Source organism: Agelaius phoeniceus, chromosome 4 (assembly GCF_051311805.1).
Source record: "Agelaius phoeniceus isolate bAgePho1 chromosome 4, bAgePho1.hap1, whole genome shotgun sequence".
In the NCBI taxonomy this organism is placed as follows: domain Eukaryota; kingdom Metazoa; phylum Chordata; class Aves; order Passeriformes; family Icteridae; genus Agelaius; species Agelaius phoeniceus.
Window position 1 is genome coordinate 16,831,980 of NC_135268.1, and position 23,624 is coordinate 16,855,603.

Below are 23,624 nucleotides of genomic sequence, written 5' to 3' on the forward strand. Positions count from 1 at the left end.
TTTTTTATTGTTTCTGTAATGTAACATCAGGTTCTGGAATGTGATACCCAGTCATTGGTAAATGAGCTGCTTTTTATTTACCAAAAATTTACCAAACCCAAAATTTACCTGATTTTGGTAAGTGACATGCTTATCTCTATGTGTAGAAAGTAAACTCAGAGCTGCTGCTCTCAGTCAGGATGGCAGCAGCTGTAGGCATGCAGAATAGAGGGATATTAAGGCACCTCTGGTATTTTACTGACATGTTATGTAGCAGCTACAGACTTGTTCACATTTAGATTGTGAGATTTTGTTAAATACCACTTCAGATTCAGAAAACTCAATTCTGCTCTGGTAGCACCGTGAGCACTGGAACAGTTATGGCTCTACCATAACTTTTTTTTTCTTTTGGTGGTTTTTTGTGTGTTTGTGTTTTAGACTTTACTCATGCTGTGATGTTTAGAAAATGCAAAAATTCTAGGTAACTCTAGGCTCATCTTGCCTACTGTCCTATCTGGCTGTTCATTCTGAGCCAGGCAGATCAGGTGGATGCAAACAAGGACTGAAAACTTTGTAACTTCAGTTTGACAATGTGATCTTGAAGGTCTTTTCTACTAAAAGGTTTTGTGATAATAGGGTTTTTCTGTGTGCTGTGGGGAGAACCATTTACACCTTCTAACTTCAGAACCCGAGATAGATCTCTCATGGACTTTAAATACAGAACCTTCCTAACCTATGTGCTTAAATTATGTTAAGGGGTCGAATATCTTTCTCACCAACTCATGTTTAATAGAGTAGCTTCTACCACAGCATAAATTGCTAATTGCTTATTTTACAGGTGTTACTATAGTTGTAGAAATAGGCTCAAATTATTTGGGTTTTTTCTATAGTTTGAGCAGCTTTTCAGATTTTTTGCATTCCTAATTTCTCAGCAGGATTGTATTTGACAGTTTATATCCTGAAAATTATTTCCTGCTATTTTTTGTTTGTTTGTTTGTTTGTTTAACTGGTAAAAATACTAGCCATGGGAACCACAATAAACATGTTTGTATAGCAAGTGGTAAAAGTTGAATTGAGTGGGGTTTGTGTTGTCAGCTGTCAGGGCTGGGGAAGATGAGTAGTTAAGTGAGTAAGTAAAGTGTAACATTACCACTGACGGAACATTTCTTACCATTAAGCCTTCAAACTCTTATTCAGCTGTCAACACATGGGCACTTTCTGGAGCCAAATTCTCTCACGCTGTGCACTGCCTGCAGCTCGCCTGGAGCTCAACTTTGACTAAAAGTGTTGATTTCGCTCCTTTTAGCCTTGTTCCCATTTAGCGTTCAAACCTGCTTCGAGTCTGCCTTTCATTCTGCAAAGTACACACAGATGTATCATCCCTCACACACTTCTGATGTGGAGTTAAGGCACTCCAAAGATATGCTAGTAATCTTAATGAATAATTGATTAGAGAGGAGTCTGGCAGTGTTAATTGTGAGGTGCAGCTGAGTGAATGCCAAAACAAAAGCTTCTCTAAATGTTTCCGAAAACCTTGTAAAGTCTTTAGCATTGAGCAACAGGGTCAGTGCACTGAAGTGGAATTTAAAGGAGGTTCTTGAATGTAATGGATTTTGACTTCCCTTTGTCATGTGCCTCAGTGCATCATTGATTGATCACTCATTTGTTAAATCAGCTGTATTTTTTGCCATTTGTCAGAGCATAGACACTTACTGCAGCCTTTTTCCCTCTAAACATGAGTTTCTTGTCTTAATAAATCACAGGTGTAAATTAGTTTTTATCTAAGGTGATCAATTTTTCAAGCAGAAAGGCTTGTGAAGTTGGTCACAGAGAAACATATTGTGAGCTTTTATTTTCTTAACTATTAGGAGGAAAAGGAAAGATCAGGGATACATTTTAGCTGAAGTTGATAATTCATGTCTTTAAATCCAGCTTCCAGCAAAATACTCAGAAATGATTTTATTTGGACAGCTCTAAGTTGTGTGCATTGAAAGAGTAGTTCAAGCTTCCTGGTGTTGAGTCAGTTCTTTGAGAAATGAGCAAAGGAAAGCTCAGGGTTAAGGAACAATCAGTGTCCTGTGTGTTTGCAGCAATGAGAGATGCTCTCTGATTAGTGGAAAGGCTAATTACCTGGAGTATGCAGGACCACTGTAGGTGCTGTGCATACCTGATAGAGTTCTGACACCAGGCCAGAAGAAAGAAGACCTTGAGAATGTGCCAAAAATACCCCTTTATGTAAGCAGATGCTGTTACCCTTAGAAGAGAATAGTCACTTACCCAGAATGGTTATTGCTGCTAATTATAAGAATTCTGAGGATGGGCCATCAACTTCTGAGAAATGTACTTTTATGGTATTTAATACAGCAATTACTTGTCAAATCTGAAATGTTCATCTTGATAATCACTGCTTGCTGGATAAATGACCAAAGCAGATTTATTTGCCAGTTGTCTGAGTGAGTTTGCAGTAGTTGTGAGGGACTGAAGAGAAGCTAATGTTGGGAGTTTTTTCAATGTTGATACTAGTAATGGAGTCAGAAGGTGTTTCTTGGCCTCATGATTAGGTAAGAGTTATTGAAAAAACATATATATGACATAAAAAACATATATATGCAGAGAACCTCTGTGTCCTGCTGGGTGTAGGCTTAAATGTTAGGTACTTGTAAGTCAGCTCCTTGAAGGGTTATAATCTTGTTGGAAAAGATTTTAAGGAGAGACAGAAAGGAACAGAAAAGAATGAGCCTCAGGAAGGCTAGGGAAGGGAAAAGTCAGTCATGTTGACAGAAGAATTTAAAGCTTCTCATTAGCATAGAGTTTAGCACTGTTACTGCCCTAGATGTAATTAGAGTGAGGAGGGGTGGAGAAAAAATCCTCAGCTCTGACAACACCTCTTTTAAAAAACAAACTTTGCTGCTAGGGGCAGAATGCCTCCTTTCTCTGGGAGGAGCTGTAGCTGCTCAGCAGCGTGGTCAGGCTTGGGTCCCTCATGAGCAGCACTGTGAATTTACCACAGGCTAAATTCTGATGTACATTTGCTGGTGAGTGGAATGACAGTGTATTTTCAGTGAATCATGAAAAGCCATGGAATTATGGCTGTGATTTGGTAGGCTTTGTTTTGCTGGCAGGTGCACTGCAGTGACTCTGCTACTGCTGCAGAGGTTGCTGCCCCCCCAGCAGAGCCCCTTGCTCCTAGAGCCACCCTGCAGGTAGCTCAAGCAGCTGTTTTCACTTTTGTTACTGTCAGGCACTGGGGACAGTTTCCTTTCTTCTCTCTCTGGCTCCCTAGGCTCTATCAAAAGTGTGAATCTGAAACAAAATAAAGCTTCAGTCCACATCCTTGCTCTGCCTTTACATGTACGTTTTCCTGTTTTGAGTTCTTTTAAACTGCAGCTATCAGAAAGAATAAAATAGTGCATCACCTAGTAGAGTATTGAAGTGATCATCCAAGCAATTTTCTTCTCCCTGAAGCCAGACAGCCAAAGCTTTTTATTACTGACTGACTGAACTTCCTGTGTCTGTCTGTCTAGGTTGCTAGGCCACCTCGTTGTCATGATTTGTGATGTTAGAGGCTTTTGATTGTTGGCAAACCAGAAATGCTAATTTAAGTATAATATTTACATTTGAAAACCCCTCTTACATAAGTTATATTAAAAATAACTCAGCAGTTTTATCTTTTGTGTGTGTGTGCATGTAAAGCTCTAGTAGGCATCTGGCAAGCAATCTTTCAACTCTTTACTTCATGTACCTTCTCAGTAAAACAGCATGGCTTACAAAAAAATAAAATAATATGTCTTTAGATGGTTTGCAGCTTGGGCACAACCATCCCAAGTTATTGTTACTTTTAGCCTTACAGGATGGTTATTTTTGCTCTGTGTATGAGGTAGCCTGATATCATTTTTGTCTGATTCAGAAAAGAGTGGGATGATGGCATTGTGGCCTTTTAGTAATAGGGCCTTGATTTGCCTGTTGGGGTGTTGTGTCAACCTGTATTATGTGCATTTGCATTGCCTGAAACTGCTTTGGAAAAGAAATGAAATAGTTGTGTGTAATTGAAAATAACAAAAGCAGTTATTTTTGGCTTTGTCACTTGTGTGAGAGTACACAGTAAGACTTCAGTACAAAAAACCCATGAAATCGTGGCTTTTTTACATGGAAATTACACTTAAAATGAAAAGGGCTGACAATAAACTGGTAGTGAATGAACTGGTGGGTATGGTCTGTTCTCTGAAGAAACATACTTCTCACACCTAGGCAGACAGGAGGTGTGTTTCTCATTTTCAATCAGAACCAATATTTAACACCAAGATGAGGCTGTTGAACTCCTCCATGTTGTGGGTACTGAAACTGCCCTGTAATGGGTTACTATTAATTATTATCAGGTGATATTGAGCTGAGTGATGAGTTGGTTTTGTGATTTTCACAGTGGTAGATGGCAATGATGTGCAATGTGTTATTAGGTTGAATATCACTGATTTATGTTAGATCAATGAGGCAAACAGAGCATCTGAGAACTGCTTTGAAAATTGTATCAGTTGTTTATTTTAGTATGAGTTAAATCTTGCTGCTCTCCCCACAATTCCCATGTTCAGGGTAGGGATGGGTAGCAAGTGATCCAGTTTAGTGCTGCACAAGTTCTGTGGAGGAGTCCAGTCTGCCACCCACCAGGTGAAATAGTTCATGGAAAGTTTTAGGCACACAAAATAGGCACAAACAAATCTCTTGTTGGTTAAAAAATCCTAGAAACTCTCAGTAAAACTCAAATGCCTTAGGGATATGTTTTGTCCCTTCAGCTAACCAGGCTCTGTGAATGTGTGTGGCATGTCATTTAACAGAGTAATTACAAGGGATTCCCCCTTTTAAAGGAATATATTCTTCTTGTAGAATGAGAATTATTCTGCATCCAGAGGACTGAGGCTTTTGTAAATGTAAGTACACAAATGGTCTAATCCCATACTGTGAACTTCCAGCCTTGGCAGTGGTTCCTTGGGAAGAGCTGGGGCAAAGCCTGAGAAGGGGTCACAAAGGAGCCACCTCTGGAGCTGTGGTTCCCTGAGGACACAGTAGGCTGATAAGATAAGAGGAAGGAAGAAATTTTGGATAACATCCTTTAGTTGTTCTCTTGTTTTACCTCCTGTAAAATAGAAACACCTTCCAAGTTAACTGTCTTGCCATGTGAGCTCTTAAGAGCTGAAATCAAAAAAAAATCCTTTGTTATGGGGGCTGTGAGGGAAATATTTTCTCTTCCTTTGGTTCCAGTCTCACACACCAGCTCCCTTCCCTGCCTAGACAGTCTCTGCTAGACTAGGACGGTTTTGTTTTCAGAAACAATTCTCCCCCTCTGGAAATATTCTGTTATGTTACTGAATCAAAGACCCACATTTCAGGGCAGATGATTTAAATGCAAAACCAGTACTCATATCAGAGAGGGGAAAAGCAGCCTCCTTCTGATGGCAAGTTGGAGTGGCACAACCCATACAGGAAATGGAAATACAAAGTCAAGTTTTGTTTGCTGCCCTCCTCCCCCCCCAGCCCGTTTTTTTTTTCTTTGTTTTTTCCCCTGTTTGTTTTCTTCTCTGGGTTTTTTGTGGTTGTTGTTATGGTTTTTTTAAGCAGTTCTTTAGGATGCTTCTGCCTGACTTTTTTACCTTTCCACTGTCACTTGAGCAACAGTGTGATACTGAAACAAAGCACTGGTCTTCTCTTGAACGTGAGCTCTGTATCTAGTGAAAAACACACCAAAAAATGAACATGTTTGAAGCAGATGGATTAAAAAAAATAAATCACAAGATGCTCCAAGGGTCATATGGCATTGATAACAAGAATGAGGTTTTGGCCCATTCTACCACATATGAGACATCCCCCCTGCATTTTCTTGATGCAGATGTGCATATTCAGCACATTAAAATGTGTGCTAAGTGGATTGTGTGTTCCATGGGGATATTCAAAACAAGGCAGAAGTTTTGTGCTGCCAAACCTGTGTGTTTGGGCAGTAGGCTGGAGGAGGGGATCTGAGCAATTACAAAACCACAAAAAGATGTCACTAGGAGAAAGGAACTTTTTACTGACTGTATAGAATTTGCAAAATGAAATATATTTAGTGTAGTCATGCTGAAGTGCATTTGGAATTAGAATTGAGAAGCAACCTTTTCTGCTATGAAATAATTTTAGAATTCTTTAAATAGGATAAAATTTCTTTTGTAAGCAAATTATCTTAATTTAATCAGTTAGTTTAAACAGAATAACATTTCTGTGGTTTGGGTTTTTTTTTAACCTTAGTGTGCTGGAGTGTGCACTTATGATTTTGAGGCAGTTATTTTATTATCTGCCACAGAAAGGTGGTTTATGGTCCTTTTTCCTTACTCACACTCATTAATAACATATTCAACCCATGAATGAACATTCAGCGATTTATGCATACTTGAGCTCAGCTGAATACTATAACATCCCACTCTAGCCATAAAAACAGTTATCACAAGATAACATTGGGTCAGAACCCAGAGCAGCCTGTTTAAATTGTATTATTGATTGCTGCTTTCTGAAGATTTTCCTCAGTTGTGTTTAAAGCATGTGCTTTTTCTTGTTACTGGCTTCTAGAAAAGCAGGCCTGGCAATGTAATCTGAATTTAGATGTCTTGCATTTGATGCCAGGTTGGAAGTTCATGTTGATATAGTTTGATTTCTTATATAAATTACCTCAATTCGTCTAGTTCCAGGTTATTTGAAGACAAGGGTGGATCTTCAGTTGAGTCTTCCAAGTGGAGAATATGTATCCATCTACTATAGAAGTTAATGTTTCTATTAACTAAATATACTAATGCAGGACTTTATCTGGAATTTATGCAGATGTAGATAGCAAGAAATGTTTGGGTTTACTGCTGGGTTTTCAATCAGTTTAGTTTGTGTGTGTCCTGTAGACATTTTGTAGTCTGGCACCCACCCTCCCCAGGGGGTGGGTTGGTAGTGTACCAGCTGGTGTGTTCTGTTTGGAAAATGTGAGATAATCACTCCTGTAAGAACACAGTCATAATGTCTGTAGAAATGTATTTGGGAACATTTGAAAAGAAATAATAAATACAAGTACCACCTTTCTTTTTCCTTCATGTTTTCTAGCCTATTCATGAGGATCTGTATATTTTTTAATAATACCATTGATTTCACTGACTGTGTGTATATGTGTTTGCATGATTTAAGTTTCTTCTTCAAGAACAAAATTTATTTTGTTCTGAACTTGCTGGATTCCTAAGAAAAGAAATTCTTTCTCCCTCTATGTAAACTGTGGTATTTGACTCCTCTTGAATATGTGCTCATTATCTTAAAATAGAAAAAACCTTTCCTCCCTGGGCTCAGAATCAACATTATTGTTGAATTCTCAGGCCTAGGAGAATACTGGTTGCATTGGAAGCAAGTGATTTTCTAATCCATATGGCTGAGGAAAACTGTTCATTTCATACAAAAAGGGTTAATCATATTATCCCTTTTTAAATACCACTTTGCTTTGCCCTTCCTGCATTTGCAGAAGAAGACACAATCAAATGGCAGACCTGTGTTTTTGTTCCTTTTCAAAAATCCCTGACAAGCCCATGACACAGGCTACTGCTGTAGCTGTACATTTCTATTCATTATTGATGACTTGGGGCCAGACAGCAGCACAGAACACAAGCAATATAGATTACCATACTGGGGGCTGGGTTTGGGGTTTGTGTCTATGCATGGGCTTCTGTGCATTTGGGTTGGGTTTGGCCTTGGAAATAGTCAGTGCTGAGTGGAAATCCTACCTGAGAATAACAGTGCAAACAGATTAAATGAGCTTTGTCATACATTTTATTAAAACAATTCAGGGCACTTAGACTAAAGATAAAAAAGGGAATGTATGAGTGAGCTTGCTCTCAAACTAATTGATAATAGCTTAACTTTCCAGCAGACTTGGGAATGATCTTGAAGGATCCTGGGGGATTTGGAGGGCATTTCTCACCTTACAGAGTGCAAGTAGCGTGTTGGCTGATGAGACATTTTTTCTGGTAAAGCCAATGTAGCCTATCTAATTCATAGCAATAATTACAGACAAACTATGCTGTTGGTTTGATTTGGGGTGAGATACATAGTATCTCATTTCATGGGTAATGCAGATAAAACCCATATTTTGGGGCAGTGGAGAATTATGCCAGCACTTTAGTGATGAGTTATAGGTGGTGTTTCTGAATAGCAGGTCACCAAGAGACCTTTGCAGTGCTAAGGAAGTGTTTTACTATTACTGATGCATAATTAACCCTTATGGGCTTTTATTGGAACAACATTCCTGCCCATTATATAAAGTTTTATTTTCTTGCATGTGTCAAGGAAGGTTTTTACAGTGTTTATACTTGCACTCTTTGAGCTTCTTGGCTTGAAGAAGAATGAAGGAGATCAGAGTTTATTTAAACATAATGTTTATGTTAACAAAATGTGCTTTGTTGGTGGTGTCTTTATACAGAACATGTTCTACTTGAATAGTTTTCAATTACCTGAAAAGCTATAAGTAATAAAAGAAAGAAATAAGTAGAATCAATTTTGATAACGGCTTAAAACTGCTCATTTTTCTAGAATTTGCCATAGCTTTTCTCTCAGGTTTCTATAATCATTCCTTTATGCTTCTGGGTTTTTTTAAACAACTGATCATCATGGCAGGCAAAGTAAATGCACAGATTAGTTCATTCAAAGTTTCATTGATTCAAAGCTTATTATGTCAAAATAACTTTTTAAATGTTGACTGGAATAAAATGGTGTCTTTAAAGGATGGTGAGGTCCAGTCCCAAAGAGTGATCTTCTTGTGAGGACTTTGCCTGTTAGAGCTGTGACTTGGGACTGTTACATTTCTGTTTTACATGTAGAACCCTTTAAAGCAAGGCTGGAGTAGAGCATAAAAACTGCATCCTTTTCCTTTGGGAAGGAGAGGCAAGAAGCCTTCCAGTGGAAGAGTGGCACTTAGCTACTCCAAAAAGCAGTGTCACTCAAAGCAGAGTGTTTACTCAGTGTCTTCCTTCCATTTCTGTGGCTCTGGTTTCTTTTGTTGGGACTTAGTGCTCCTCAGTGTGTCTCAAAATACAGAATCAACTCTCTGGCAAATTGAACAATACAATAACTTCTGTTTTATGAGGAGATTGTTTTCCCTGGAAGGTCCCACAGCACCATCTAGTGCCATCCTGTCCTAGTGCCACATGGCTTTGTGGGAGCACAGCTGCTTAGGCTGGCATGCTTTGCTGGGAATGGCTTCTTAGTAATTGAAATTAAGATTTGCCTGTGACTTGGCATAGATCCAAATACAGGGGAAATTTAGATTCTTTTTAACTTTCTTCTTCAAGCAAACAGACTTAAAAACTTGGTCCAAAATTACCTTTTCTTGTGAAACATGTTTGCTACTTCTACTGCAATTTTATTTTCTCTGTACAAAACAAAGGAGAAATAGTGGTGCATCCTTAACACTGCACTAATATACTTTGCAATTAAAGTACACCCCAACACATGTAATTAGGTTTATTATATCTTTATTATATCTTAAGCCCTTTTTCAAGGAAGGGCTGTGCTTACAGCTACAGACCCCCTAATCCTACAAGCTCTGTGCCTTTCCTCCTCAGTCCCACTGAGATCATGCTCATATGGTGTGGAACCTGCTTGCAGTGGTAGAAATTCCAGGATTACAGTGTCCAAGTGATTTTTGCAAGGACAAGGGAGTCACTCTGAAAAGAGTAAGGGTGTGGATGATTGAAAAGTTCCTTTCTCACTTTTATGTCTCCTGTAACTAAGGGTCACTTAATGCCAGTGTACAAACCCCTATCCTGACATACAGAACCTTAGTGATCTTGTTCTCTGCTGGCACCCCCTGTGAAATTTATTTGAGTAGGAACAGGCAGGGGTTTAACCAGCTGGAATTAGGAAAAATATATGCATAGGATGAAATTTTAAAAGGCTCCATTGAGGTGGAAAGTAAAGGAGAGGAATAAAGTCCTGAGGCCAGGAGTGCTGGTCAACAAAAGCAACTGAAGAGGAAATGGGAAGAGGAAAATGTAGCTCCAGCAGGCTCACCAGTATCCTTGAACTCACTGAAGACAGCAACAACACAGCTGAGTTAAATGCATTGCACAAGAGAGAGGCAAGAACAAATTGCAGGAGGTGTTACAAGTGTGGTGGATATGGCTGGATCCTGTTCCAGAAATGTGAGCAAAGGCCCACTGGAAGCTCCCTGGTCACACACAGAGCTGTGGAGCTGCTGCAGAGAGGTTGCAGCCCTTGCAAAGTGTGGCCAGAAGCAGCACCCAGGATCCCACCTGTTGTAGAAGCCATTCAACACCCTGCCAGCCAGCTCCCCCCTCACTGGTGCTTTCAGGCCATTTGATGGAAGTGGTCATTTCCACCCCTGACTGAGACTTGAGTTGTATTTTGTGCATCATTCCAGATATTATCCTCTATCACCTGCAAAGCACCAAGAAGTTTTCCTGGTTGCTTGAAAACTTCGGGGTCCTCACTGCTGTGTTCTGAACTATTCTGTGGCTGTGTAAGAAACACATTTCTAATGTGTTTAAGATGCCCTCTGCTGGGAAAGCCAGGCAAACTGGGCTTCTCTCTAGTTTCACCTTTCTAAAATACTCTTTCCTTATTCTTGGCTTAACACTCAATCTGATACCAGAAACTCCCCCCTAAACCTTACTGAAAAAAATGCTCTTTCCTTTTGGTTTTATTCTTTACACTTCATCTGTGACAAGGGTGGTGGTGTTACTGCTGGTAGTTCAGATCATGGCATTTCTTGTTTCTCTGATCTGTTTTGTTGAAAGAACTGAACTCTGGCTGCTCACATTCCTTTTGATTCCCTTTTTTCACGCTTGTATAAAATGTAGGCAAGAGAAACATCTGCAAATAGTAATTATTAATAAATACTGGAAATGCTTTTGATTTCTACTGTTATCTTATGCTGGTAAGGTTTTTAATATCACCTCCTCATTCTTTTTTTTTTTCAAATTAATGTCCATTCCCACAAGTGGGGGCACTAGATTAATAAAACAGAACAAAGGTGGTACAATGTCTGGAATAACTCACAAAGTCCTCTGCATAATCTCAGAGTTGATATAAAATCTGGTTTATTTTGCCCCCACTGATGAATCAAAAGCCATTTTGACATAGTGCTTCTAATTTCACAGTTTTGTTATTAAAATCTAATATTGGCCTAATTGGATGAGTTACAGCTATTGCTGTGGTGTTTATTTCTAATTATTGTTGAATTAGAGTTACATAGAATTGTATTTTCAATTTTGTATTGTAGTTTGTAATCTTGGTAGGGTATAATATTTATAATTTTACAAAAAATTTTACTTCATATTCTTTTCAATATCTTTTCAGATTTTCCTCTTATTTATTATGGGGAGAATGGATGTATTAAGCATCCCAAAAATCTTCAGTTCTTAAGCCTTTGTTCTCCCCAGCTTTCAGAATAGTCATTTCATATAGAACAAGACAAAGAGCTTAATTACATATTTTATTTTGAATAATTGCAGTTGTATAAGCCTTCTCAGAACCAACAATGTCATTAGAGTAGCTGACAGAAGAGGGATGTATAGTAGGAGTTTTACACTTGAAATTATTTTGAAAGTAATTGAATTGAGAACAAAAGGCAAGTAATTATCTGACACCAGGAGCTTCTGTGATGTCCATGGGGGAGCAACAGAGGGACACAAGTTGCATCTTGGGGAAATTACTGAAATTACAGGAATATGAGAAAGCTGTAATTTAATCTCTGAGATTGCAAGAGATAAATTCGAACATTTGTGTCATTTACATGGGGACAAAGTTAGAAACAGGGGGCAAACATGTTTTATTGTGAAAATCAATTTAAACATCTCAATCAACAGAAATTTCTCTCTGCTGCCATCTTTAAGTCACATGAACAGCATAGCTTGTATGGCCATAATTACAAATATTAAAAGCTGTTTAAAGAACCCATTAAAAAACAGTCTCTCAAGGAGGTTCCTGCAGCCACTGGATCCAGATACTAAGGCAATTAAATGTTTTTGGAATAATTTCAGTTCCAAACTTGAAATCTTCATCGTCAAATGACTTAGTACCTAAAAACTGAGATATGTGAAATTGGCAGTTGCCTCTGCAGCTGTTCTCAGGCCCTCTTCTGCTATGCCACTTCTGCATCCAGTGCCTGAAACTTGTGGTTTCACAAGAACTTGCCTGGTCCCAGCCTGACTTTTAGTGGATTTTGCCCTTCTGGTTTGGAACCAAGTGTGTATATTTAGCATAGGGGTTTTTTCCTTGATCTGTGGTGTCTGTCAAGAGGCTCTGCACAGTTCTAAAGCTGTGTGGGGGCAGGTGGCAAAAGGGAGAAGAATTGCTGAGGATTTTGGTGTGTGAAAGCCATTTTTTAGCAGACAGAATCATTCTGTATGCACTATCTAAAGTTGAGATTACTGCAAAGCAGTATGACATGGGAGTACACTTTTAATCAGTTTATTTGAGGTGATGAATAATGTGGCATCACAAGTAATAAACAGTGTATTTACTCAGGGGTGATGCTGTGAAGTGGAGCTGTGACCAGTCTGAGGAGTGAGGGTAGTGGGAGTCTTGTGCTCCTTGATTTCAATAGACTGAGACTTGGCTCTGAGTGCTGCTGTGCTCTTCACAATTTCTGTCATGTCAATGAAAACACTGAACAATCAGCTTTTCCATCTTTAGAAGCACCCACCTTCTTTCTTTTGTGTTTTTTTTTTTTTTTGGGAGAATATCTGTATTCTGTCAGAACTTCAGTATTAGCTGTCCTGTTGCTCACAAGCATGCCTAATTCAGACCTAGAAGCACTTTTCTAGAGACAGGGTTCTCTTTTTAAAATGTAAAACATTATAAAATTGTCTGCAAACTTGTTAGAAATAAAGGAAAAAAATTTGAAACCACACACAAAATCAAAGAAAAAAAAAAGACATAAGAAATAGAAATAACACATATTTTGACATAAAGTTTCACTCTCATTGTAATCATAAAAACTACAGTTTTGTGTTTGGAAAATTTTTTTATTTGTTTGTTGGGTGGTGAGGTGTCATGTGCAGGCTGGGGGGTTTTGATGTTATTAACTCCATATTCTATCCAACTGAGCTCATCTTTATTTTGATTGATTTTTTTTCCTAAAAGTGTCAGCAACTCTAGAAATAAATACTTAAATTTGAGAAATACTGCTGTACACAGAAGAAGACTGAGTTTCATTTCTCATTTATGCTTGTCTTCTGATGAAATTATCCAGTGCTCATAAGCTTTTCTCTCACACCTTACCCCATCAGTAGCATGGAAATGCTGCCCTGTACGTTTTTATGTAACACTGCTTACACTTCTGCTTGTTTCGTGTCCTGCTCTGATGAAGCATTCAGGAACCTCTGTAGCATTAAGCACAAGTAGGTAATAGATTTCAGAAAATACACATTTGTTCAGAGCCTTGATTACAAACCCCATTTTTCCTTTCCAGCCCTGGTTCTTTAGGCAAATCAGACATGACTTTGGTTAAGGCTTTTCTCACTAGCGGTTGCCACATGTGTTTTGTACTGATGACCTGTAAGGATGATGAAAAATTGCATGGGAAATTTGTGGGTAAAGGAAACTAAGGAAAGTTCACATGTATTTCATGGCTCATTACAATAATCCCTACTTGTCTTCTACCATGTGTCCCTCTGGATCTGTGCCCACCTCCCTCTTCCTATTTGCATAATTTCATTCTTAATGATTTGCCACCATAGTTTCAAATTCATTAGGTGGCTTCCCTTCCCTGTCTGACTTGGCAGCCAATTCCATGTATTGATTTTATATATTCTTCTGGAGGATAAACACCTCTTAATACCTGCTCTACAGCAATGTTGTACTGGATGAAACCTATAGAAAACCTCGTAGCAAATTTATCTAATCAAAGCAAATAACAATTAAATGGATCTCCAATACATCCTTGCTGTTTACATGTATGTTTATGTACGTGCTTGCACACACAAACCTGTATTTAAACTCTCTTGAATAAAATCCATTTCATGATCTTTACTGTGGGGAGATGTTTCCAAGTATCTGACTCTTCAGACTCCTAAGTTGTATCAGTGTCTCATGTCAGGCTGAGATTTTTTTCCTGCCCTTTCCACTAAAATCATTGAAATATATTCAGTCAGTCTTTCACATCAGAGGTGTAAATGGATTTCTTGAAAGTTTTTCTGCAGATAGCAAACGGCAGTCACTTTACAACTTTGACTCCATTGTGGGCAGCAGTTGGGAAGCCTAACACTCCACCCGAACTTTGAAGATGCTAAAACTGTGTAATGACCTTGCATTCTCAAGGGCAGATGCTCAGCTTTTGCTGGAAGTGCTAATCTACAATCTGTTTATCTCCATACACTATGTATTTGACAGCACTTGCCTGGAAAGCAAGGCAGGGAAAAGCATTGTCAAATTTAGTTCCATTTTCCTCTCTGATGGTCTCAGTGTCCAATGGACTTAGAAATGGCCATCTTTATTTTGATTTTTAGCTTCCTTTGTGCTTCTCAGCCAGTTGCAATCTTAGAAAGCAGCTACAGTGTCAGTGTCAGAATATTCTCATCTTTGTGAAGCCTCTGCTGGAGAGTGAGCTGGGCTCTGAAGTAACTGTTTGCTTCCACATTTTCTTTATTCTTAGTGAATCAGACTTTGGGCTTTACCTTCAAAATGTAAATTGTCTCCGTTATTTTCTGTCAGTAGGCTTTAGACTCAAAGTGCTCTATTTATTATTCTTTAGTGGATATGAATTGAGATGCATCACATAATGCTCAGGAGCACATTGAGGAGCATGTTCCTAATGAAGAGGTAATGTGTCAAAGCAGGGTGCTGTGTGCAGGGAAAGGTAATGCCTTTTGTTAGATACCTACACCCATGGTAGGGTAAGCCCTTCTTCATATCTGGGGCAGGAACCTGAAGAGAAGGGCTCCAGCTCATAAAAGCACATCAGTGTTTCCAGGTTAACCTATAGATGGGCTTTACATCCCCAAAGTCTGTTCTTCAGCAGTTCCATCAGTTGGTTGGGTAACAGAGGTTCCCTCCCTGAATAAATCCTGCTTTGCTTGCCCCTGTAAACCATCAGCCACCACTGCACTACTGACTAAAGGAAAAAACCATTTTGTTTTTAATGTAAACCCTGTGGTTTTTCAAACTGGCACTCCTTATCAAAATAAAACATTAACATCAAATTACTCTGATTCAGCAACAGCATCTATTTTTTAATATGAACTTGTCTGTTCTGTCAGGTAATTGTTCAGCTTCCCAGGGAATCGTGTGTGTGTTGCAAATGGAAAAGTTCAACCTTGTAAATCCTTTCTGTGGTGAGGCAACAGGAAACCCACTTCTGATTATTAAGATCACCAGGTTAAATAGCAAAATTTAATAACAAATTGCTAAAATTGACCTTTTGAATGCTAGATTTGCAGCATGCTCATTCAGGAATCTCTTTATGATGTATAGGAGGATTCTCTTGCTCCCCACTTACAGAATTACAAGTGTTACTGTCACAGAAGTGCAGTTTCCTTTTGTGGCTTTGAATTAGCAGTGACTGTTGCCCACTGTGTTAATATCAGCAAGCTTCTGAAGTAATTCAATAGCAAGTCACAGCTCCATCCTAAGGAGGAGGGACACAATCTTGATTTATCAACAAGATGGAGAGAAGGGTTGGTTTGGTTTGGTGTGGTTTTTTACCTTTGCCTTTTTTTTTTTTTTTTTTGTTAACTTATAAAACCATGCTGAGGCAGGAAGCACATAAGAAATAGCTAATGGTGCTGAATCAATGAGTTTGTTCAGGTGCAGAGGAGAGCTGGCTGTGCTCTCAAGCTGGCACTGTGCTCTCCTCCCTGCACTCTGTGCTCAGTAGTGCAGGGGATGCTTTCAGATCACTTCCTGCTCCATCCATGCTCCTCCTCACTCGTGCAAAAGGCTGGAGGTGGAACCCTGCTGCAGTGGTGTTCTGCCATCCCAAAATTAGAGGAGGCTAAGGGAACACTCAGGCACTTGGTAATGTCTGGTAGCATTTGAGGTGTGCAGTGTAGCTGTCAGTGGGGAAAGGGGAAGAAGGGCAAGGTCTGGCTCATGTATATATATACATATACACACATATATACGAGAATAGCAGCCCCCCCTAAAAGCCGGGTTTTGGTCACTGATGCAGTGACTATGTTGTCCCTGCATTACACAGATCTTGCAGTCAGCTCTTCCTCACACATTCTGCTGTATGCAAGTGTCAGTTCAGCCCTTGATGCCTCCTCCCTTCTCCAACTTTTGTTTCTTACTCTCCAGCTGCTGTACTTGAGCACCTATATTTCTTCATATCTGTTATCTGCATTTTGGTCTAAACCTCCTGTAAATAGTGAGTGACTCCCTGAAGCAATTCTTCTTGCTTCTACTTCTCTTTTCAGTCTTTTATAATATATCTCAATTGTGACATTTGCAAAAAGATAAATTATTATGGATATTTGGGCTGTGGGGCAGTCAGATACGGCATATATTATTTATTTTGAAATATGTTTTTAAATTCTGCAGAGGCTTCAACTGTTGCTCAACTGTTGCCTCCTTGATCCTTCCTGTCTGCTATAATTTGTGGCATTTATTTGTTGCATTTTGTTTTAGGAACACAATAGGAACTCTCTATGGCTGATAGTCTGAATCTGTGATTTTTTGTGGACCCAGAAAGCAAATACAAAACTAGTTGTTTCAGGTTTTCCTTTATATTTTCTTCCATGAGATTGAAGTAAAGCCATGTTACTCAAGGTTAAGTGAAAAGTAGGGGACAACAGGGTTTTTTTGTTCAGTTGTTTTTCACTTGTAGCTAAATAAAACATAAAATAAGCACCCTTTCAGGTAAATGTGAGTGTGTTTTGGACCTTTGTCCAATTTTTTTTAATAAAGTTTTTGAGTAGCTGAAAAGCTAGTTGTTCTTGTGACCTATCTGGATGAAGAATAGTCCTGGCCTAGAGAAGTTCTGAGCCAGCTCTATGAATTAGCATGCATTAAATGATGGAATCATTTTATTGAGCAATAATAAAATATTGAAGTCAGATGGAAGGATGATGGGGAATTGCTGTTTGCAGCTATGAAAGTGATGCATGTCATGTTAACTCCCAACCCAAACAACTCATTCTAAGATTTGCTTTCATGAAACTTAAAATCCTTTATTTTGTCCAATCATCAGCTTTAAACCTGTTCCTTGTCAGTGAAGACAACAAATCTTTTTGCTTGCATCTGCCTGGGGGATGTGGAAAGCTGAGGTGGTCCTGTGTGATTAAATTAGATGAAAGACTTGCCTTCTACCAGTGAGACATGAAGTCTAATCAAGTGAAATGAGTTTTGAGATCTCAGCTCATTTCCTTGGGGAATATCTGCTTACATTACACAGTCACGACACCTAATTCATCACAGTTGAGGCAGCTTCTGCTCAGAAGAGGACCTGGGACTGGGTGCCATGGGACTTGATCAAGCCTGTCCCTAAAGAGAAGCTGCTTAGTGAAGTTAAGATACAGCACACTGAGGGAAGAGCTTTAATATGGTTTTTTTTAATAAATGATCCATATTCTGTATATCAGAATATATATCTGTATATTTTAGAACAGAGGGACTTAGATGCAAAAAGGTAAAAAGTACTTGGTACTGAGTGTAGTTTTTAAAATTATTGCTTCATGGATATTAAAGAACATGCTCAGTGAAGAGCAAAGTTGAGCTTGCTACCTAATTTCTATGATGTTAAATGATGTTTGTGTATTTCCACGTACTAAGCTGAAAAAGTAAAGATTTTTCTGCTTCCCTGACTAACAGACTGTTTTTGTTTCTTTCTTCCAGGGCATTGTTATAACTCCACTTCTGCTTTTGCTTTTTGTAAGTATCATGATATTAATATATCTTTTACTGGGTAGTCTTGCACCTATTAGACATTAAGTTTAAGATCCAAGTTTGGATGGTTTTCACAACCCATAAATAATGAAGATGATTTTTCTGGTCAATATTTGAAATGAGCTGCCTCCCAGGAAGGCCATCAAAATGGATCATAGTGTATGCAAACACCACCTACACTTCATCCTAAGCTGCTCTTAGAGAAGTGTAGAATCATATGCTGTTAGTCAGGCTGAGTAAAATACAAACACTTGCCAGGTAAGGAGATAACTCGGTTAGGAGAGCTCTTGGAGAGCTTTCACCTGCAGGAGCTGGACAGGATTGCACTGATCTGAAGTGGATGAGAAGAACTGGAAAAGCACTACTCAGATAAACAGAGCCTTGCTCTTGGGCAACCAAGCCCGTGGGTATTTTTGTGGTAGAGACAAGACAGATTACTGGAGCCCCTGTGCATCACTAAATGTAATGCTGCTTCCTTCCTGCTAGATCAATTGTCACCCTTCAGTGAGGGCCTTGGGTCCTGGCAGCTCGTGGTAGAGAGAAAGGGAGGAGACCAAGCTCTATCTTCATGTTTTATAAAGGCAAGGATATTAGCATACAATGGAGAGGCTTTTGCAGGTGGGTGGTGGTGTTTGGTAAATCCCTGGTCACATGGGAAGTCTTGGTGCTTGAGGATTTGCTGGCACAGCTGGTGTGGTGCAGTGCAAGCTGCTGAGGGCTGGGGCTTTGTGAAGAGCAGGGAATATAGGCTGAAGCACTTCAGGAATTTCAAGGAAGACATACATTTTTCTTTTGTGTTTGTCTGATTGATGGCTTTGTATGTAAGTCAGCACAGTGGAAAGGGGAGGAAGTGAGAAGTTGGTCTGAAACTATTTGTAAGTGGCAATCAAGGGGTGCACTGTTAATAGCAGGGATGCTAAAGCAACATATGGGCTATGTACAGATATAGCTGTATAAACTGGGATAAATGGTACTGGGAGAGTGGCTGTAACATCAGCTACTGCCTCACAATAACTGTGTGGGAAGAGTTTTACTTTACTAGAACAAATTGTGATTCACTGATGTAGCTGTGTTTACACACAAACTGCTTTGACCATATTCTATATATTGATACACACCAGCAAAGCTTTCTCAGCACACCTGGAACCATAGACTTACTGTAGGTTGAAAAAGATAACTTTCCTCTCAAAAAAGACAGATGTTTTGTTATTCTTGCACTGAATCTGTTGATTCAGGATGGTCTGCCTCACTGTTTTCCAATCTTCTCTCTTGTATGTAGAAATTGTTTCTTCCACAGGCATTCATTCAGAGACCTGTGCCCTTGTTTCTAAGTGAAACTTCAGCTCATTTTACTTTTGCTCACTGTCAGCTTTCCCTGTGCTTTACCTCACTGAGTTTGGTGCACTGAATAGTCAAAAGGGGTATTTTCTGCAGAAACTGAGATGTTAAGGAAAGATCTATATATATTTTCAGGCAAGATAAAGTTCTTTTCTTTGGTGTCTTTATAAGCAGATAAGATATTCTACCCCATAAATTGCAGTTTTCACTATTACTTCTCAGAGGAGGTGGTAAAACTTCATGTGTACAAGAGCAGGAAGGCAAATCATGTCTCTGTTTTTCCTACCAGCCCTGGAAACATTTGTATGAGAAGTGTGTAAAATTCACATTAATTATTGGGTGATTTGTAACATGACTTGGACTTGTTCTTCTTGAGGAAGATACACACATGAATTGCTTTGTCATCAGAGTGATAAACAAACTAGTCTGGGGATGAGGGGAGTTACAAGAAGTGTGGGTTTTTGTCACAATGCCCAAAACTTGAGGACTTCTCTTGTGCTGTGTAAATATTTAAAACTTCTTGAGGTCTTTGTTGAGGGTTTCACAGATGTAGAGCAGTATTCTGGTCAGCCCTGCAGCACACTTTGCTGAGTTCTGCCTTCTCTGAAGGTTCAGTTTATCCTGTGATAGGTATTTAGGACAGCTGAATGTGCACAACCCAAGTTCCCATGTCCTGTGACAGTCTGTGGTTTGGACTGCTGAAACCCTTTTTTTGATGTGAACATCTCTGGTTTTCCTCTGAGTTTCCTTGATGTTTCTGGCCTGGTGAACACACAGTGCATTCAAGCACACAGTTCATATGTTTCTGTGTGCTTGCTTACAACCTGCAGCTCCATAATTTCATGTGGGACTGTGGAGTGAGAAACATGGACTAGAAAAGTCCTGGTTTCCTTCTCTAAACCATTCAGCAGTTTAGTAACGCAACTTAGCCTTAATGCTTAATTAATACAGGGTAGAATTTTCAATTTTCAAAATAAATCTTCCATTTACCTCTACAATAACTGAGCTGAGCTGCTGAATGCTATTCATGGGCCTTTCAAGTCAACATCATCAATGAATTTTAGTTCCCAAATCTGGTACTCGTAAGCATTAACTCTTCCTCCGAGTTGTGCTATGATAGTCTGAATGTTCATATTTGTTATTCTCCCTGTGTACAGTGCATAAAATACCTTTAGTGCTGCCAGAAATAAAATACATTGTTGTCTATTAGCTTGTTTTTGTTATATAGCTTAACCTGAGGTAGCAGTTATTGTTTATATTTTGCCCTGTGTGCACCAGAGAATATAATGTTCTGAGCTGTCTTTTTGTTCATAATTGCCCAGTAATGTAATATAAATTGTCTAAACAACATTGATAAAGGCATGTTGAAGCTGTAATAAATAATGCATTTAATGCAAATAATTTATCATCTTAAGTAAATGGTGTTGAAGAGGAAGTCAGTTACATTTCTGAAAAGTATATTTCTGTTATGAAAATTCTGGTGCAAAGCTTACTCAAGATTAACATTCTAAGAGTTTCAGATTAATTTAATGAAGGCTTAAATGCTGTGCCTGTAATTACTGGGCTGAGGATGTATGAGGATGCTTAGCTAAAATTTATAAACTCTATAAAGAATATCTTTGTCACAGATACCTCTGATTAACATTTTGCCTGATAAGAAGCTATTGAATCTTTCTTCCCAGATATGTTAATCAGCAACATCATCATCCTCAGGTTAACCCTTGTTATTAACAGTTAATATGCCATATTCCCAGCAAAGATGTTACAAGTGGCCAGTGTCCATGAACTGTATATAACTGGAGCTCTTATATGTGGTGAGCAGAAACAAAGCAAGTTAAATCAGTTTCAGGTTAGCATCAGGTGATGCTGTTTGATATTTCTTTGCAGCATTCTGCAATGCCTCCTTAGCAATGCTTAGGAGGCTGTGTACCAAAGCATTCAGAGAGTGAGGCTTCCATCCCCCTCTTGTCACTTTGCACACTCGGACAGTAACAGATCGATCATGACCACTTTTAAAGCAGAAAAAGAAGTTTTGTTTTCTCCAAGGTTAGTTATCAAAGTAGCAGAAATCCTAAGTGTGTCAATCTATGTACTTCTATTGAAAGCCATCAAAAATGTTAGAGATAAGTCAGTGTTTTACATTTTTATATACTTCACATTCTTCAGAAGCATGCCTGCAATACAGTTAATGTGGGATGTTAAAGACCCAATACAAAATTCATGTGTATTTGTAAAGATGCACTTGGCAAACCCTCTGTGTGACTGTCAGGCATTACTCCCCCATTAGCTCTTTTGATAATAAAACTACCATGACATTTGTGTCAAAACAGGATCTTTCCAAGGCTTTATCAGCTTGCTCCTGTTCTTGATTTCTGAATTTTTGGTTTTATGTTGGTGTTGTAGTGGTGATGTCATAAGTTCTAGAAAGTAGCACTGCTGAAATAATTCAGTAGACAAGTGAAGGAAATTTGGTGCAAACAGCGCAGAGAAAAGTGAAATAAATAAAGTGAGTGAAATTAGAAGCTGATTTAAATGCTGAAGAGCTTTCACTTGTATTCAGAATCATTAAATTAAACTATGGGTCCAAAAGTTGTTGAGAGTTCTCAGATTTTTTACCAAGTCTACTCCAATCCCATTAATTCAGATAAATCTGTTCATTGAAAGGAGCTGTCCGTACTTTTTTGTTTTTAAACAGAACTTTTACACACTATGCCTTGTTTTTCTTCTCGAGCACTTGGTAAAGAGTTGATACCAGTCAAATGAATCGTTAAATATGCAAATACCTTAGTAGCTGGAAAGCCTTGGAAGTTGATAAGGAAGTTGCAGCTAATGGATTTCACTGGTATGTGACAAAAGGCTGATTACAGTGGGGGGAAAGGGAGGAGGAGCAGCACAGTGCATTAGCTATTAACAGATCAACTCATTCATGTGGAAGATTTAAAGTGCATCATTATTTCTACCTGGTTATTTACCTCACTGTTTCCTTTCTTCTTTAATCATTGGGAAAACAAAATTCTCTGATCTGATCCAAACTCTTTACAATTAGCTAGAACTTTTCAATGACTGCTGTGAAATATTTACTTAATCATTTTATTGCTTTTTTTCACATGCACCTTTTATGGCTTTGTTTTTTAAATTGGAACAAGGAACAGAGAATAATAGGTACCCTCCTTGTTCCTGACTCACACACAAAATACTGTAGGTTTTTCTAGGTGCTTTTCTACATCTCATTGCTCTTGAGATTTTCATCCATGTAAAAGTAGGGGAGCCTTTCTAGTGCACAGCCTGCTCCAACATGGGCAGAAGTTAACCACACATCTTTAATAGGGTCATAGAACCAGGCTACCAGGAGAATCCCATCCTGACTCACTCTGACTCTTCTCCTGCAATTCACCTCAGAAATGAGCATGATCCAACCTAAAATATAAGGATTTTTGCTCTCTCTCCACCCTTGCAGTGCTAGAAACTTGTGTCTCTGATGAACAGAAAGCCAATTTCCAATAAGTGCTGGTTAAAGATGTGTAATCCATTTGTCTTTGTTGTCAGTGTTATACATCTGAATAGCACTTTTCTGAAATTTATCACTCTGGCTCTGACTTTCTCTTTGCCAGCCTTCAGTCAGCTGGGCTAAACAAGCCATGCATTTCTAATCTTTGAATTCATAAAACAAATCCCTTAATCTGAGGTGTTTTGTGCACCTACTCCAGTTTTAATTCCATCTTCAGCCCAGGCAATACAAATCCTGCACAGTTGTGCAATTTGCTTCACAAGGGCTTATCCAGGCCTGTGCAACGTCTCCAGTATCCCCTGTCTTGACTGATTTATTTCTTCTGGTACATCACAGTTTTATTTTTCATGGATAAATAATATTCATGGTTCTTAACTACCCTGTATTGATTAATCTGTGTCTTTCCAGCCTTTCCAGGCCCTTGTTTGCAGCAGAATGTTTTGGATGCAAGTCCTTAAGTCCCTGATCTCCAAGGGTATTAATCTAATTCCCATTTAGGTGTTTCTGGGTTGTAAACTTGATCTTGTTTCTATACATTAACCCTCCAGATCATTGCACCATAGTTAAGTGGAAGAGTAGCTCTGGTGTATTTCAGATGAAGAATACCTATGGTTATTTTTATAGCTCTATAAATGGCTTTAAAATCCACAGGTGTGTTTGGATTGGCTTGGTATTTAATGTGTCATAGGGGAACCCAAAGGGGATTAGGCATCTGTGATCACTTTAACAAGGGAAACCTGAAATGTCATTGCCCAACCTAGGAAATAAAAAAAAGTCAAGATTGTCAGCTTTTGTTTTTCCATACTTCTGAATGTTAAACTTTGATTTTTTTTTTATTTGGCAACAGAACTGGAGGGTACATGTAGACAAATAGATACTTTTTCATTTGTGCCAAATCAACTCCCAC

At 38.8% G+C, this 23,624-nt stretch overlaps 1 protein-coding gene across 1 annotated transcript in view; it reads left to right on the forward strand.

The window, feature by feature from the left end:
* Window positions 1-23,624, forward strand: part of SLC10A7 (solute carrier family 10 member 7) — a 140,079-nt gene that overhangs the window by 74,504 nt on the left and 41,951 nt on the right. Inside the window, exon 6 of the mRNA XM_054633107.2 lies at window positions 17,821-17,856. Coding sequence (XP_054489082.2) covers window positions 17,821-17,856 — 36 coding nt within the window. The remainder of the gene's footprint in view (window positions 1-17,820; window positions 17,857-23,624) is intronic.